Source organism: Psittacula echo (assembly GCF_963264785.1).
Source record: "Psittacula echo genome assembly, chromosome: 5".
Taxonomy (NCBI): domain Eukaryota; kingdom Metazoa; phylum Chordata; class Aves; order Psittaciformes; family Psittacidae; genus Psittacula; species Psittacula echo.
This window is the reverse complement of record NC_137739.1, coordinates 53,160,499-53,178,482: the sequence shown is the minus strand read 5'-3', so window position 1 is coordinate 53,178,482 and position 17,984 is coordinate 53,160,499. Positions and strand designations below refer to the sequence as shown.

Genomic DNA, 17,984 nt, shown 5'->3' with positions numbered 1-17,984 from the left:
TGTGAGGCTGTTTTAAAGGCCAAAAGGAACCATGTAAAAGTGAACTTGATACTTCATGTACTGAGAACAAGTCAGCTGCTTCTGGAGAGGATAAAATCTAGTATCCTCCCTTAATTTTTATGTTGTGGTACACTGATCACTCGAACACAACACAAAACGCTTGTATGAACTCTGCATTACCTCAGCCTCCAGGACTCTGATGTGGACCTTACTCCTCTCAAGACTGACAAGACTGATTCTCTATCATTGGAACAGACTCCTTAACGTAGAAGTGATACAAGCATCACTGAGCAGGAGAGAAGAGGGGGACCCCGTGCTTACATTGTCCAGTCTCAGCACTAAAGTAGATGATGACAGATGTTGGAACTTTCTTTTGGTAATTTTCTCACAGTGAACAAAGGCACTTTCAATGAAACTCACTGATAAAATATAGGGAAGTAAATCTCATAAAAGCAGAGATAAACTAATCCCCACTTGAGAAGCACATATATAATTGTACTCTCCTCATATGCATCTATTATAAATCCAAAATGATTCGCTAATCTCTTTTCCTCCCTTGCACTAGAAAACACTTTACATTCCTGTAAAATGCCTTCTCTCTAAGACATCCAGGAAACAGTTCTATGCCTCCCCATTAAATCTCTTAACTGAACCAGTCTCTTTTGAAAAGGGACAGACATGGAGGTAGCAGCTACAATGAGACAAAATATGTATGTTATCCTTCAGTACACCATACCCACCATGCACAAAGACATACATGGATGCCAGGCTGAGATGGAAAAAACCTGAGGCTGAATCACAGGATTTTTTCCTGATTCTCTATTACACATGCTCCCAAGGGAACAGCATTTGTGCGCAGAGCTGGGATCAGCAGATACACAAGGCAAAGGAATACTGCTATTTCCCCTGATGCTCTGGCTGCCCTAAAACATCCTGAAGCTGAACAGTTCAGCATCTAGGTGTTTGGCTTGAGGTAAAGGACCCATCTTGAGATCCCTGTTTTGGTTTTGTTTTGTTTTTTTTTTTTTTTTTGGGGGGGGGTGTCGGGGTTTTTTGGGGTTGTTTTTTTTTTTTTTATTTGTTGGAAGCAGAAGAAAATTTTTCCAGGGACAAAGGGTGCAAGATTTCACTGCTCCTGGAGCTGACAAAATTCATCCCTTAAACATGAGGGTCTTAGACCACAATGTGCATTTCTCCAAATACTTCAAAAATCTTAGAGGCAAGATGTCTGATACACTGGTACGCAGTCATCACAGTTACAGACGTGGTGCTGGCTACATCCAACATGCAACGCAAAGTTCAGAAAACAGGCTGGCTATAGCTGAGTACAAATCTATCCCAAAATGAGTGGGTGGGAGACTGGCAAAGCTGACAAAACAAGTAACCTGTGTTCATAATAAGCTAGCACAAACCAGTAATTTGCCAAACAAAGATGTAAGCATACTGTTTCTAACCATTATCCTATTAAGACAATCACCTTTCCTGGGCTGTGAATTTAAATCTCTATCCTCCAAATCTCTCTATAGTTTTCAGTGGTGGCTGTGACAACCTGAATGAAGAAACTAGAGAACAAAAACAGAGATGAGAGTTCCACAAGGATGTATATTCTACAGCTACTTAATCCTGCACATAAAACCCAGTAGAATAAGGATAACCCAGATCCCCCTAGGAGGAAGAAAGGAATGGAATCTATTCCTCACTGAAGCTAAATCTTAGAGGGAAATGGCCCCATCGACAGTTCTGGAACAGAGCTGGAGGCTGTAGCCAATACCACATATAGGCTGTGAGAAGTCAGACCCAAGGTCTTGAAACCCACAGCTGCTCAGGTTGTGCAGAAGTTTGAAGTAACAACTTCTGCAACTAACTTTTCACTAATCGTGAGCCAACAACTTGATGCACAAGTAGAATCATCTATCTCAAGAGCATTCCATTAATGGAATTCAATGATTACAGACAGAAGGGACATGATCTGAAAGTAACTTCACAAGATTTTACAGATCTGTTGGTCACTGATGCTTTGTGATGGTCACACAGGCAGCAAACAAGTGCTGTGGAGATTCTTGAAAAACGCAGCTGAAAAACACAGAGAAAGTGAGGAGGAACGTGATTGTCTAGCAAATTAAAGATAAACCAATGGAGTAAGAAAGGGAGCAGCTACATCAGAGAACTGCATTTTGGACAAATGAAGTATTCAGTGTCTGTCATATGCATGACTGGAGCAGAAATAGAAAAATGCATGTTCTGTCCTATGAATTTATGCCTGGAGCAAACAATAGTGAAACTAATGGAGTATGAACATAATTATTTAATCTTCTCACAATTTATCTGGTCCTGGATGACAGAAAATATGCACAACCCAAGAGTGAACATGAACACAATCATTTTAACAGAAAACACTTTTCTCCTGTAACACTGTTTCTTCTGTCAGCCACAATATCTACGTGCCAACCCACTCTAAGTACACTGACTATGCAGGCTAAAAATGACAGGGAAGCTGTAGAGTGAGAAAACAGATCAAACTGTTAGAATCCCATCTCTGAGGGCCCCGATACAAACAACAGGAGATTCTACACCCTTTGAAAATTACAATCATACCACTTGCTGTTTGACAAGGCAGAAGCTGCAAAACACTGAGTTTTCCTGTAACCTGGCACCAACAAAGAGCCAGAGCTGAAGCTGCTTCCTGTTCGTTTTAAGGATGGGTGGAACTTCTCTCCAATACATTTTCCAGCTGCTGCTGTTTTCTAACGCAAGCAAATTTTAACTGGAGTCCTCCACCAAGCCACTACTGCAAGTGATAGGAGCCACCTGGGCCCTAGGGTTCAATCTTGGGTCTGAAAATATCAGCCAATTAAAAAAGTTTATAAAGCCGAAACAAAACAGAAATCAAACCACAAAAATAAGCCACGCAGAACATAAGCATCCACCAATGAAGCATAAAGACAGATTTAAAATCCTGTCTAATATAATGACAGCAAATATTTTGGAGGTGTGAATTAATAACCGAAATTATAACCAAAACAAACAAATGAAATTATTTGATTCAAACCAATCACTTCCATGGCTGTGTGCCAAAATTTAAGATGGCAACCAACACGGATGTCTCCAGTCATATGTTCTAATATTTTTCTCTGCTGTTGCCATGTGATGACAGCAGAGGATCTTGGCCGTTACCAAACTAGGACAGACGGAAGTGGCTGAGCAAATGAGATTTTATGTTCAAACTTGGATCTTAGGAAGAACAATACAGACAGCTGGAGGATCTCTGTCTCATAGAAAGATCTCGCAGTTAGTGATCAGGAAGAGGTGAGAGGAAGGGGCCCCACGACTCAGCAGCAGAAGCTCTCAGAGGCAGTCATTCACCTCAGCTCGCAGATGTATCACCATCTTCTACAGACATTCAGATGCTCTCCTCTGTGGGTTGTCCTCTCACCAGGGCCTCCTCTTCACTCTTTCCTGGGTGTGGAAGGGTGGTGGTATGAAGTCACTGCTGCTTCTTCCTTTGCCCCATACTTGAAGCAACCCCCTGGATTCCTCACCTGGTGTTCAGTGTTAGTCCTCCTCTTCGAGCAGAGGCTGGAAAAAAAACACAAAGCAAAGATTCTGAATAATCACGGGGGGCTGTTTTGTGCACTGCTCTGGAAATCTCAGCCATCAACAGAAATCTGTGTCTTCCTATCACACAACCTTTCTCTATGGTAATAGATGAGATTGCAGATCAGTATGATAAAACCTAACTGAATAAGCTACTGTGTGAAAAGTACTCTTGGCATTGCTTTCAAGCCCTAGAATGCCTTCTTCACTCTTTGCCTCTGAGTCATGTGACTCATCTCTTCACAGGCTCTTCCTGTAGCTCTACATCCTTCTCCCATATCAGCAGGCTTTGTCTCTGTGTCTTTTACTTCTTTGCTTACACGGAATCTATTTTCCCACTCCAAAATATGCTGAGGACCTTGGTGCAGGAGAGATGGGGGTGTGAAAAGGCTGATCTTTAAAATAAATGAAATGTGGGCAAGGAAAATAAAATTTCTTCCCATTATTATATAGATACATTTTAATTCTACATACTGTGACATTTTCCTACTTAGACAGGTTATGGGGAAAAGTCAACATCATCTTCACTTCTTTACTTGAAAAACCTTAGTCCCTTAAAAAGAAAAATCTAAACAACTTTGAAATGTACCATGTTTATTTTGGACAGTTTGCATTTTACAGCTAATGTAGTAGGTAAAGCTTGTCTTGTGTATCTAGCACATCAGCTTGCTTCTAAATGACAGAGTCATTTGTTGAGAGGTGTTTATTAAATACATTCTCCTTGAAAGCCCAGCATAGAGCCAAACATCACATAGCACAGAGGATCTGGAAAGATGTTTAGAAAGCATGATTGCCAGCTATGTCACTGCACAGAAAGTCTGGAACCTGAAATGGGAACCAAACTGTCAGGCATGTATACTAAGATAGGATATACTAGTCCAGAAATCTATCCCTTGGCAAGATGCTAAAATTAAGGAAACAAAGGCACATGAGAAAGAAAGCCAACTTCAACCTCATCTTCCTGTTTTGAAGAGACTTTTGAGCCTTCCTTTTCCTACAGAAACGCACAGTTCAGTGTTTGTCTTTTCTCACAAACTGAATTAAAATCACTTTGTGCGATTTCCTCTTGTATGACTACCTTGATGTCTCAACACAGAGAGGGGCATTTCTATGTCTACAAGTAAATATGTAGGTTCCTACCATGAGTGCAACTCATGGCCAATTCAATAATTTCATAAATATTCATGTATATAATTCTATGAAGTTTTGTCACTTCAAAACTACTGGTGAGCATTCCACCTCCTTCTGGTTGAGCAGGCTGAAGTTCTGGTTGAGTAGAGTGGACAGAAAAAACCCTCATTGCCTACAGCAGCCAGCTTTAAGGGTTGATTTGCCCTTGTGATATGAGTCATTGTAAGTGAACCACCACATACAACAGAAGGAATCTCCTTTATTCTCTGCCTGCCAGGAGATGTTGAAGTATCTGCCTGTATATCTGTCCACATGTTTACATACTATTTTGTCATCCATGACTGCACCTCAAAAACTACAACACTTTTGTACTTAGAACAGTTTCATAGGGGGAAGAAAATTATTACCTCTATTTTACAGATACGATTCCCAGTCACAGGCAAATCACTGGAGTTATATAAACTCTTCTACGGGATACCTGCACACTAAAATTCAGTGCCATATAGACTTTCCCAACACAGATATACACAGCCTTGGTCAGACAGCAGCACCTAATCTACCCTGCTTCCAAGCTGCAGGAATGAGACAGAGCAGTACTAGGTCAGGAACCCATGCTAACATTTTTTTAGAGCTAGTTTGGGCTGTTTCATCATACCCACAGCAAGTCTGTGACAGAACTGAGAAGCATGTCAAAGACTCCTGAATTTAGTGTTGAAAACAGGAACTTCCTTCCTCCCTGAAAAGCTCTGATAATCCTAGAAATTCATATTTTTTATCCCAGAGTAGAAGGAATTTTTAATCTTAGCCTGATGCCCAACATTCTCTTGATAACATATAGTGCAACTAAGACAGGCAATAAATAGATGACGTTTATTTATATCCATGGTGACTGACACTAGCAAGCTAGGACAGCTGACAACTCAAGGCCAGCCTTCCCTCCCCCATCTTTTGGGCACAATTTCAAGTTGGCTTGCTGGACTGGGAAAAAGTGGCAGGGGAAAGCAGCAGTTCCAAGTCACGAAAATTTACTTGGGAGTATGGAGGGTGGCACAAACAGTACACATAACTGCATTTAAGTGCAGTCTCCCTGCATGAAGAGAGCAGTGAGCAGCCTCATTAACAAGTGGAGGAATGGCAGTGAAAGCCAGCATGAGCCTTTCTGCTCCCCATGTTACAGACAAGACACTGAGTGGGCTCCTCACCCCAACTGCTAATGCCCTTCTGTACTTGACAACCTTAATTCTGATTTCTCTTATTCAGCTCCCTATTCCCTGTTTTGTTCTGGCTCTCTCTTCTCTGGCTCTTCCCCGCATCTCATTTCATAACTTCAGACACTCCTTTTACCCTATTCACACACATTTTGGCATCTATTTTTAGCATCAATAAAATAATGCCAGATTAAAACAAAATCCAATTTGGATGGGCAAAGTTATCCTGTCTATGGGTAGCTTAATGCCAAAGGGCCAGATGTGAGACAGAAGTAGCCAAGATATTATATAACCTCTCCCTAGTCTTTGCACACCTGATCTGAAATGACATTTCCAACACAGCAAGGAAATACAGGCAGTTCGCCATCACCTAACTACTGAGAACAAGCAATGCTCAACCTCCAGGCAAGCAAAAATGCCAACTGCCTGAAGTCATTACTTATCCTGTTTCAGAGTTTTCTTTGAGCCTGTCAGAAGTGAAGGCTCCTAAAATTCAAGCTGGGTTCTAGTTCTTCAACAAGGGAAGCCAATTTCTAGAGACTGTCCTTTTCTCTTTCTCCTGCTTTCCCAGTGGTCCTGAGACTCAGAATATCCTTTCAGTGGCACAAAACCAGTACCAACAGGAAAAAGTTCATTCCTTTCATAAAAGAAAAGCAGAAGGTTGACTAGAAGTGTGAGAGGCAGGCTGCTCTCACAAGTTAAGGAATAAATGTCATTTCTGATCATTACAGGTGAACACTGACCCACAGCTCTAGCTGAGAGGCGAAAGTTGAATTGGATATTATCTTCTTAACATCACCTGAGGAGGTCCTGGAATGCTGCTTTTGGCAGAGTTTTACACTCTGCTGGGATTTAATGATACTTACACATAGCTTTCTGATAACTGGATAAACTTGAACAGTCATGCCCTGTTGATGATTCATATCTGTTTTAAAGGTATTGGTTAGAGACATCAATGTTTACTCATTGCAAACATAATGGTTTACATAACATAATGGATAATGGTTCCCTGCTCCTTCAAAGAGTACCAAGAATTGGGGTAAAGAGAGGTCTTTCTTTACCCTTCTCATTTCCCTTCTGGTCCATCTGGTACTACAGCTTGTCTGTCATTATCTGATGTGGGACAGATGCAACAAATATAGCAGGGAAAGAAATTATCTTTCCCTCCCCACTTCCTGTTTGCCCTCTTTGTGAAGCTGTGGAAGTCAGCAGGGAAGAGAAGATCCAGGATGTTTTCATGATGCATGAAAGAACAATGGCTTTAGTAGGATAATTCTAAGAACAAATGTGAAACCAAATATCCTCTACTGTAATGGATTCCTTGCCCTCTCAATTAGGGAGGCACAGTAGTAGGATTCACCTCAAGTTTCACTGCTTTCCAAAATACAATAAAGTGGACAGATTCCGTTTCTCATTAACACTTTCCCTGCATAGAGACAGTACTACAGAGAAAGATGCTGACAGAATGTCACTGCTGCTGTTGACAAAGGCTGAATTGCAAGGTGAGAAGCTGCACCGGAAAAGTTTGATTCAAGGTGCTGGATATCCCACTGCTGTTCCCTTTCAGTGACCCATCCAGAGCTTCTCAGCCAGACAGGGGTTCTAGAAGGATTTATGTGGAAGATCTCCTCGTTACTCCATTCCTGGGATGGGATAAGCAATCAGATGACATCAAAAGTTGTTCTTTTGTGTCATAAGGTATCTTGTGCCTGAGTAGCCAAAGTAGTCTGAGGTAGAGGTTACTCATTTGAAGGTCACCTTTCAAAGTCAAGACCACTTGTGCAGTCAGTCACAGCAACAACAGAAAACCAGGAGGATGGCAAATGAAGATTGGAATTAAAAGGATTAGTGGGAGGGAGGAGGCGTACCAGCAATATGCTGTGCAGAAACCGTAGTGATTTCTTTCCCCAGCTGCTCCTGATGAAGGATTTGGATAGTGTGGTAAGACCAGCTGAAATCATAGCCAAGGTTCCTCTTGGGAATGTGGTAACAACATAAAAATAAATACATTGGTGTTCAGCAATCTACTGCCTTCTGAGGCTGCAGGGGAGCCTGGCAGAAGCTGAGGGAGACTGGACAAGACTGGGCAGCTGGGAATTCCCCACTACTGTAACAAACAGCTGGGAGTCTGACACAGGCCCTGTACAGTGGCAACAGTGCTTATCCCATCCCACCCACTCCCTTTACACTCCAAGAGAATTGAGAGACATCGGCTTATAAAAGAATCCCCAAATATCAGGCATTTTCTTTGTTTAGCTCTGGCAAACAATACGAATTGATCGTATGTGTCTTGCTTGAATGCCTGTTGTGTTTACTTGCCTTTTGTTTTGTTGGTTTGGTTTTTTTCTTGCTGGTGCAGCACAAATTTGAAGCTTGTACTTTCACATATGGACTAAAAGAATCTGTTCTTTCTTTAAGCTTATATAAAAGCAGCTGCATTTCAGGAATAATATTAATTGAAGCAATGGGTAGACAACAGCCGGACACAGATTAGCACCTCCAATATTAAATCTTATTTCAGGTCTCTGATAACAAGATGTACCTGACCTTCTTAGGAAGGACCTTGGAGATAAAAAAACTTAGAAATACACAGCCTACCTGTAGATTTTCTGTAAAATGAAAAAAAAAAACCCAGCCCTGGAGTGTGCTACATGCAGAGAAGAACAAGTGCAAAAGTGTTCCTTACTACCACTTGTATGCAAGCAGACTCCATTCATTGCTCTATACCAGACCACACTGCTTGCACATTCATCTTATTTGGATGGCGTTCAGGCACTGCTCTCCACCTTAGCCTAAAGAAGGAAATCACTAGAAAACTAAGAACAGCAGCCTGCTTTCTATGTGGATCAGATCCAAATCAGCTTATTAATCCCCATATTCTTTAGCTGGTCTCTTGGCAGGTCAGGATCTAGTTCAAGCCCTTACAGATGATGACACACTATTACAAAGAGTTGGCATAACTTCAGGAAATGGCATTCATGCAGATACTGGGGCCAGGTGAGTGTCAGAATAAACAGACAACTGTGCATCATTCTGAAACTAACCTGGGAATCACAGGGAATAAAATCAAGTCTATTCCACCTAGCTCAAGAGTTTCCTCTCTAGCTTCAGACTGAGTTTTGACATTTACCTTCTGTATGAAGTATTCTCAAGAGAACTAGAATACAAATAAATTAGTTATGTTTTAAACAAGAGTAGGTAGAGATGCAAGACTTTGAATGACTTATTGGTCTTCACTGCTGTCAGACTCAGACAGCATATTACTAACTTTTACCTCCCCTAATCAGTAACTCTAATGCTATTTTCTTCTCCCAGCACATGTAGCAGAAAAGCCATATGGACACTAGTAATGTAAACATTAGCACAATAAAACTACATCACTGTTAGTCTGAGTAGGAAAAGGTGAAAGTCCTGTCAAGTCTGGAGCCAGGCATTGGTCTTGCCCAGCTTTAATCATGATTCCTATTTGTTTGTAATTATACAGGTTATTAGCATATTATATTTTTGCAATAGCAAAACAGAATCCCAGAGGCATACTGTCTTCTGAAGCTTTTAAAATAAAAGTTTCACAAACTCTCTAGAAGTTGGCAGCAAATGAAAGAAAAAAGCACAAAGACAGAAGACATATTTCACTCAGAGTTGCTGTTACCTTTACAAACCAAACCAAATAAAATCAGCTGGGGTTGTCATCTTGTGCATCCACACCACAACTGCACTGAGGGGTTAACTACATTTTCAGGCTCCTGCAGACAAGAGTCCAGCTCAGGAACAGAGAATCTGCCTGGGACTATGCTGTTGTATTTTCATAAAGTTCCCTCCATCCTCTATTCTCCCTAAAATCTGCTGCTTTGTCTTTACGTATTCAAAAAGGAAGAATAAAAAACGTAACAAATTTTAACTATGAGGTCTCCCATGTAGGTACGTAGCGTCCTTGATGTTTCTTGCCTGTTGTTCAAAAGCTAAAAAACATGTAATGTTTTTTAATCTAGAACTTCACTTTCTTGAGAAAAAGGATTCATGCACTATTCACCTAATGCCACTAGACAGGAATAAATACACCAAAATGTCTCCATATACCTCACACTATTAATATATACAGCAGAAAAATGAGCAGCCTGTAGGTTCCTTCCTTCATCATCAGAACTCACCATATCAAACACAGCCTGATAAAGACAACCTGGAACTGGATAACATACTACTTAGCTTAGCTGTTACTCAGCAGGCTATATTCTGAAGCAGACTTGGAAAAGAGAATTGATTTCTTAGTTCACAATCACCCTATTTCACTAACACTAACTGAACTGCTAACTTCTGTGAAGCAGGAAACAATCAGTGCAACGTGGAAGGACCATCAAAGTAACACAGAATAAAAAAAGCAATGTGATAATGGTTGTATGTTCAGAATGACTGACAACCCCACTAGTAGCTAGGTGTTGAATTTCAGTGACAAATCAAGTCAGAATGTTCCCTAGAGGTAGATATTCTCAGTATTTCTTTAATAGAATAAATCCTGTTAAACTTTCAGGAACTTTGATAGGACTCTGACTGTTTAGACACTGCAAATAACCCCAAAAGATAGCTTTCAGATTTATGTCTATAGATACTCATGAGAATCTCTGCCTTCTTTCTCATTATGCCAGTGGCACACAGCTCACACACAACTTCTGCTTCTCCGTGAAATGAGGATGAGGCCATCAAGATAATAGACAGTCACACTTTCATTGTAATCATGGCTTGTTTCAGAATCCTGAGCTGCTTTGCAGAAATGCTGACTTTTATTCTCCCTTTTATTTCATCTCAAAGAGATTTGTCCTCAAGAGCTTCAGCCCACTGCACACCACTATCTACAACTGGTGTTCTTTTACAGCTGTAGTACTAACCACCAGCGAACTGTTTTCTGGACAATCTGGTTAAAAGTTTGCATACTGGCTGACTCTCTTCCTTTGATTATAATCCTTACTTTTGGTTAGATCATTCGTGACACCTTTATGTGGTTTCTCTGCAGAGCTCAATGGCTATCCTCAGATAGGTTGCTAGAGTCCTGTTCAAGCTCCTCGGACATTTTTTAATATTCGTGTGTGTTTATACAAAGGCTCTTCCTGGTTCCTCTTTTATCTCTGCATCTTTTCACAGCCTTCTATCTTTAAATGTTTACAGTTTATTCTGTAATCTGCTTGCTGACTTGTGTCTCCAGCCCCTCTAGTTGGTATCTAAGATGCTAAATACATGTCAAACAGCAACCCCAAATAAGTTGCTGATGAGGGGAATCACGGCCCTAGTATAAGTAATCAATGGAGAGAGTGAAGAAGAAAAACAGCTGTTCCTGCAGGAAGGACCAGAGTAGTTTCTGAGACACACAGACTGGGCAGAGCAGCCTTTGATGCATACCAGTGGCTTGGTGCAAAGCTGAAGAAAGTATCATTCCCCAGTTTCCAAAAACAAACGTTTTCCTCAAGTTTTAAATCACTGCAATATTTAGCACTGTTCTGGGAGCGATACACCTCTTCTAGCAACAAGGAAGCTTTGGGTGACCCACCCACCATGGTTCTGCTAGCCTGCTCCTAGCCAAACTAGGTTTCTAAGTCCTCGCATGCTTTGTTTCAGCTTCAGGGAGTGTAATTTCAGTACAGTGCAGCTAGCCTAGTCCTACAGAAGGAAACATGAGCTGATATTCTGAGTTCTCACTGGATTACACGTATTCTCAGAGAGGATGACTACCCTGAACTAGGGTTATCTAGCCTATATTCTTCCTGCATCTCTGGCTGTTGTTTTTGTCATTAATGTTATGAACAATCTACATGCATGCTCTGCATAAATATTCACAGAAACAGGGAAGGATAGAAAAATGCTACCTACATATATCACAGAGATACATTACAACAATACCCAGAGGAGATGGGAGAGACTCTTGCAGAGGTTAAAATTATAGGGGCAACTGTGAAAGTGCTCTTAAAACTGAAAAAGAGACAGAATTTAGAACACAGTCGCCTTCACGTAAGTCTACTCAGCAAACCAGTTTGGTCAGTATATTCAGAACTCCATTTTTACATTTACTTCTAAATTTATGTGTAAACTTGCTTCATTTACTGTACTAAAATCTCAGCTTGATTTTAATCTACACATTAGATCAGAACTTTTGCGTCAACTATACATACACTACACTGTTGATGATTTTATTTATTTTTATAATCCCATTATATTCCATTCCTATACTGTCATGTTCCTATGTGCTGTAGGGTCTTTTACTGACTATGGCCATTCACTTTATAAAATTTTTGGTAGGATAACTGGAGCTCTTGGCAGCTGGTAAAGTGTGGGAGGCAGTTTGGATCTGTATGATAAGTGCATTAACTGAATGTTTGTGCTAGAGGATCAGCAATAAAATCACTGACATTAATAATGGAAATGTCATCTTTAGGTTTCAGAGCTAAACATTCAAGAGAGAAATTGGGTAGTTCACTCCTATGCAAACTTTTCTTTCAGCCTGTGAAAACACAGAGATCATTGTATTTTAGTAATACTCAAATCATGTTTTCAGGGTTTTCACAGCAAAATAGAAAGTAAGAAACATTTTTTAAAGCATTCTAGGCCATAATTTGTCCATATATTCTATTACAGCACTATCACAAATTACTGTGGGCCATGGGTAATGCAGGTTCATCAAGACTACACTTTACCTGCTAATAGGTCTGCATCAATGAAAAATGGATTAGGTGCTCATTTACAGCAGATAAACCAGTTTGAATTAATTAGCTACTATGAAATGATGAAGATTTGGTTCTGTAAGTCTCAGTGATTTTCCTTTGGAAACTTTCACCTCTACTGATTGACTTCACTATGCAGCTGATTCAGAAGTGTCAACTATGTTTTTCTGAACTGAGGGGCTTTTCTGCAAGACAGAAGAAAAATGTAAAGAATGTCTTGGCCCTTTATTACAGGCAGGCTTAAACAACAGAGCATCTTTGAGCCAAAGCCTGAAGCAAAGCAGAGCCATATTAGCCAAGTATTTTTTCCCAGCCACATTTTTAGGGATCTTACTCTTCCAACTGTATGAAACTCAGCCTTCGCTCCCTTCTATTTAGTCTTTTTAATCCCAGGGGGAATAAATTCCCCACACAGCTGAACCCAGACTGTTACCTAGGAACCACTACATGCAGGGTAGGCAGCTGTGTTTCTTCTTCTTGCTGAGAAAGTTTTTTCCCTGCCAGTTCTTGAGAAAGTTGAAAGCATCTCAGCATACCCACCCCCACTTTATTGGTCTTTGGCACTGGGACTCACCTGTGGAATTTGTCCCGGGCTCACAGGATGCATCACTGTTCTGGAATCGGTTCAGCTGCCTTTCAATGGAAGACATCCTAACAGGTAAAAGCATCAAATTAGACAGAGATAATAAGGGACACATCAAGGAAGAATAAAAGTCTCAATCGGAAAAAAAAAAAAAAGAGAGAGAGACTTCTCCCAGTTTACCTAACCTCACTGGGATTGTAGCTACAAAGCTGTGCCTCAACATGGTATGAAAAAGGCGGTGACAGCAACTGACTCCAAAACAGCAGAGCAAGACAGATGAACACTCAAGCCACGAGCGTAAAACACTTAATTATCCCACATGCCTTGGAAACTGATTCTGGAGGATAAAAGAGATAATAAATGGCACTGGACCACCAAAGTACAACTCTGCTAGTAATGCTCTGGTTACCTTATTCCAGTGAGATGAAGTAAAATGATTAAGCAACCTTAGAACAAAAATGCACACGCTGGCAAAACATGCTACATTCAAAAGTCTTTGCATCTTGTCTCAGCAGAGACAGCTCATTTAGGAAAGATTTCTCACTTGTCTTGGAAGCTGAGACATTGCATTTAGTCTCCAGTAGTCTAGTGCCAGTCCTCAAGCAGATGCTTTATGCAAAATTTCAGCATTTGAGTTACACTAAAACTATATTCTGTGGAGTACAACTGCACTTCCTTTAACTCTTATAAAGATTCATTACCAAACTGAGACCATGCCCTCCTACATAGAAAATGTTTCAAGGCAAGGTCAAGTTATATAGCTACAATGATCTATTATGTCCTTAAAATCTAGATAATTGATCCATCTATTCTGGTTTGTTCTCTCCTCCACACCCCTCCTGCCTTTCTTCCTCCCTGCCCAACTCTACAGTGATCAATCCAGGCTTGTGCATGCACACTTCTGCCTCTCTGCCAGAGTCCTTCACTCATGCAGCTCTACAGCTTTACAGTTACTGTGAGCTTTTCTCCAGAAGAGCACTGTACTCTCCAACCCCCATGGGATGCCCTGATGACTAACAGACCCAGGCACACATGTGCAGTTCCTACAGTTTTGTCTGAAAACTTTTTCTTTCAGATTTCAAAGTCAGCAAGCTGCCAGCAATCCAGGTGCTCCTGGCAGCTAAAAGGCCATTGAAGGACTCCTGTATTTTATGTCAGTTGGATTTTAATTAAGTAAATTGGAGTCCATACTGAAAAGAAGGGGGATGCAGATATAACATTTGCAAAACACAACTCCTCACTTCAGTCAGTCATAAGTTGAAATGTTATTGTCAAATGAGGTGCCTGTTTCTATATTTGTTGTCTCTCAGAGAGAATTTTTGATCTGTACTTATGATTTCTTTTGCTGCTGACACCACATGGTCCTTCTGGGAACTGAGAATCCAGATGGATCTTAATGCTTCATGCATAGATATTCTATGCTCATAATTAGCTTGTCCACTTTGTTAACGCAACTGACAGTCAATTTAAGCCCACCCTATTGTAGGCAGAATATAATACCAGTGGTTGAAAATGTCATCAAGAATGCCAGCAAGTACAACTACAGCAACAAAAAAAAAAAAAAAAAAAACAGGGAACAGTCACACTTCTACTTTGGAAGCATAATTTATGTTTAGAAAGTATCTTTCTACAGACTTGCCCTTCTTCTTTGCTGTCTACACAGAGTGCACTTTGATTCTTGCAGTTTCAACCTGCACCTCCACACAGCTCATTCTCAGATCTGGTTCTCAGTCACTGATCTCCCACCACACTAAGCTTACCTCTCTTCCATCTCTGCTGTCCAGATGGAAGCTCCGGTGCCAGAACATACTCACCGCTTAAACTGAGTTAATCCCTTTCCACTTTCTTCCTCCTTGGATTGGCTGAAACCCTACTACCTTTCTCAGTTTCCTGCTTGTAATGTCTGTGTTGCTTTTGCTTCCACTTCTCTAATGCAATCCATTGTTATGTTCTCCATTTCTTCTTCAATACCAACAAAAACAGCCCCCACTGTCCCCTCCACTTAAATATCTGTCATTGCCCTTTTCTCTCTATACAGTTATCCCCTCCTTGAAACTGATAGTTTCTTATAAATAATAAATATAATAAACTATATATATATAAATATACTAATATATATAAATATACTATAATAAATAAATATAATAAACTTCCTTAATTCATGCACTAAACCAGCCTTAAGCTGCCCAGCCTACTATAAATTTGGAGGATGCTCTTGTTCCACAGGTGACAAAGAAATACTCTCCTAACTAAAGTTTGAACACCTTTGTTTTAACAGCCTATTGCTATAGGATGCTACCAACACATCTAATGGTCCAGGCGGGACAGAACTGACACTAATAAATTCACATCACAAAACCCCCAGGTTTGACAAGAGGACAGCAACAGATGCGAACACCCAGAGCCAGGGAAGCTTGTTCCTCTTTGTTGCTCTTGGACAGGATATGTCTGCATGTGTATCTGTGTGTATGATCTGAGGCTAGCCAAGGGCTAAGAGCTACAGGCCCAGTGAGCCCAGCTGTGTCAGGGTGTTAAATCAAGGCATGTCTCTCAGATGCACTGCTTCTGCTGCCAAAGAAGTCTAAGGGTCAGGCAGCCTGATTAACCCAGATGCTCAGGAGCTAAAAAAACAATTGTGTCGCAGTACAGCAGTAGCAAAAAAGTGAAAGGGGTTTCAGTAACAGTTACATGCTTGCTCTCTTGCTGCCTGTCCTCTTTTCAGTGGACACTCATTTTGTATGTGTGATGTACCCAGCTCACTTAAGACACTTCATGCATGCCCATGAATAAGTACACATGGTCAAGACAGCATACAAAGCAGAACCATAGTATTTTATAGGGCTCACTCTATGGCCATCATTCTTCTTTTGGCACAATTGCCAGGCTTAGCCAGCCTGTCCTAGAACAGCTGGCTATTGCTGCATCCAATTGCAGTCAGGACTCCACCCTGCCGTGGGATTCACCTCTACCCTATTTCTATACTAGTTAAAATAGAGCAGAACTTTGGTTCTTCTGCTGATGCCACCATGCAAACAAAGTACACAAAGGAAGAACAAGGTAGAAAGATTTTGTGCTGTGATGTTGGGACTTGAAGGAAATATTTCTTTTGAAAGGCTTCTTCAATCGAGTCATTGGGAATGACATTGACAGAGAAGTTCAGTACATGAGGTTATGCCATGTTGATCAACATCCCCAGTAGTTTGTGATGTTCCAGCCTCTTGCTTGCAAAATCTGTGATCTTCTTAGGCTCTCTGTCTCCCTCACAATATCTTGAACTATGGTGATTTTCTTTGCCTAGCATTTCCTCTCTTTATATGCAGTGGTCTAATGTTGAGAGCTGAATTTTCCTGACATCCTTCCTTTGACTGATAATTCTGTTCACAGGCTATTCAAGTTTGCTCTCCTTGATGCTGCTGTAGTTTGAGAGCAGGTTTCTTAAAAGTTACTTTAGGAATGATAGCACAGAAATGTGTACTTATTACGACTTAGTCATTCCTAAAAGCAGAAACATTTTCTGTCTCCCACCTGTACCAGTTCACTCTGGGTTCTGACAGTTGAGCTAATATATTTTTCTACTTTGCATGCTGTCATCTGTAACGTGAAGTTTCAGTACACCAAATGCTACTTCCAGGGACATCTGCTTCATTGCACAGCTTACAAATACTGTGTTTGTGATCTGTGTCTCAAAATGTTGCTCTCGGCAGGTCTCATCACGGTTCACAGACCTGCCAATAACAGTGACAATATGAACAGTGGAAAGAACCTAGTCTGACTCTTGGAAAGAAAGAAGAGCTTGTTGTGTTAGCTGTTCAAAAAACTTTCTTTCTACTTGTGATACGAGCACATTTAATTAAAACTATGGAGCCCCATGAGACCATTTTGTGGGGCTACGTTTCAGTGTAGAGCAAAATATTCAACCATTTCTCCCAGTTTGTCTTTTTCCACACCTTAACACAGGCCTCAGTTTTCCACTCCATTAGCTTAAGCAAGGAGCCTGCTTTGGACACAATCCATTATAAAGTCAACCTACTACCTTTTACAAGTTGGGAGACTGAGAAAACAAGAGAGGCCAGGAACTGGAAAGACAAGACTGAATTGTCTGGCTGTTCCATTACTTTTTTGCTTTATGTTTTAACCAGGGAAAAGTCCAAGTTAGTAGATAGTTTTTGAATTAGTCAGTAACGTTCATCTGTAGCATCCCATTTCTATTTGTAGTTGAGTTTTCTACTTATTATTTTCTTCCTCCTCTGGAAGCCATGTGTGCTGGCTAGGGGAGAGGTGACAACACATGCAAGAAAGGGATAGGTCAAAGAGACAAACTTGATCTTAGCTTGTCTTCACAGTCCAGTCTCTGGAGAAGTTCTACAAACAACTTTAAAAAGATGATCTTTATTAAGATGTTAAATAAAAGCCAGGCAGTGCAAGAGCAGACAGAGAAATAAGGTCTGGCTTACTGAAATAAAGTAGGGGGGGGGGAAGGAGGCGAGGGGGAGAGGGAAGAGAGGCACAAAAGCTTTAACAACAGAATGGGATTAGTTTCAGTGAGTCTTGTGGAAATAATATATAGTACTGAGATCTTCTTTGAGGAAAGAGATCAGGAAAACAGCCAACAAGTATTAGGGGGTGAGAGTGGGCAGCAAATCAAAAATGACCTGACAGAAAAATGAAGCAGCCAAACAGCCAAAATTAGATTAGATGTTATGGAGAGGGATATTTGTCATTGTCATAACGTAAGGATATGGTAGTCTCACACTGAAAAGGACA

The 17,984-nt window shown here is 40.7% G+C and overlaps 1 protein-coding gene across 3 annotated transcripts in view; it reads right to left on the bottom strand.

Annotated features, from left to right (window-relative positions):
- Window positions 1–209: 209 nt before the first annotated feature.
- Window positions 210–17,984, bottom strand: part of TTLL5 (tubulin tyrosine ligase like 5) — a 136,534-nt gene continuing 118,759 nt past the window's right edge. Inside the window, exons 33-35 of one of the 3 annotated variants that reach the window (XM_080618597.1) lie at window positions 13,212–13,288; window positions 3,540–3,576; window positions 2,996–3,456 (exon numbers count right to left, since the gene is read on the bottom strand). In XM_080618597.1, the coding sequence (XP_080474723.1) occupies window positions 3,447–3,456; window positions 3,540–3,576; window positions 13,212–13,288 (124 nt within the window). In that variant the 3' untranslated portion in view covers window positions 2,996–3,446. Of the gene's footprint in view, window positions 2,074–2,995; window positions 3,577–13,211; window positions 13,289–17,984 lie in introns of those variants that run through there. The other 2 variants (XR_013956916.1, XM_080618596.1) reach the window with 2 other exon arrangements.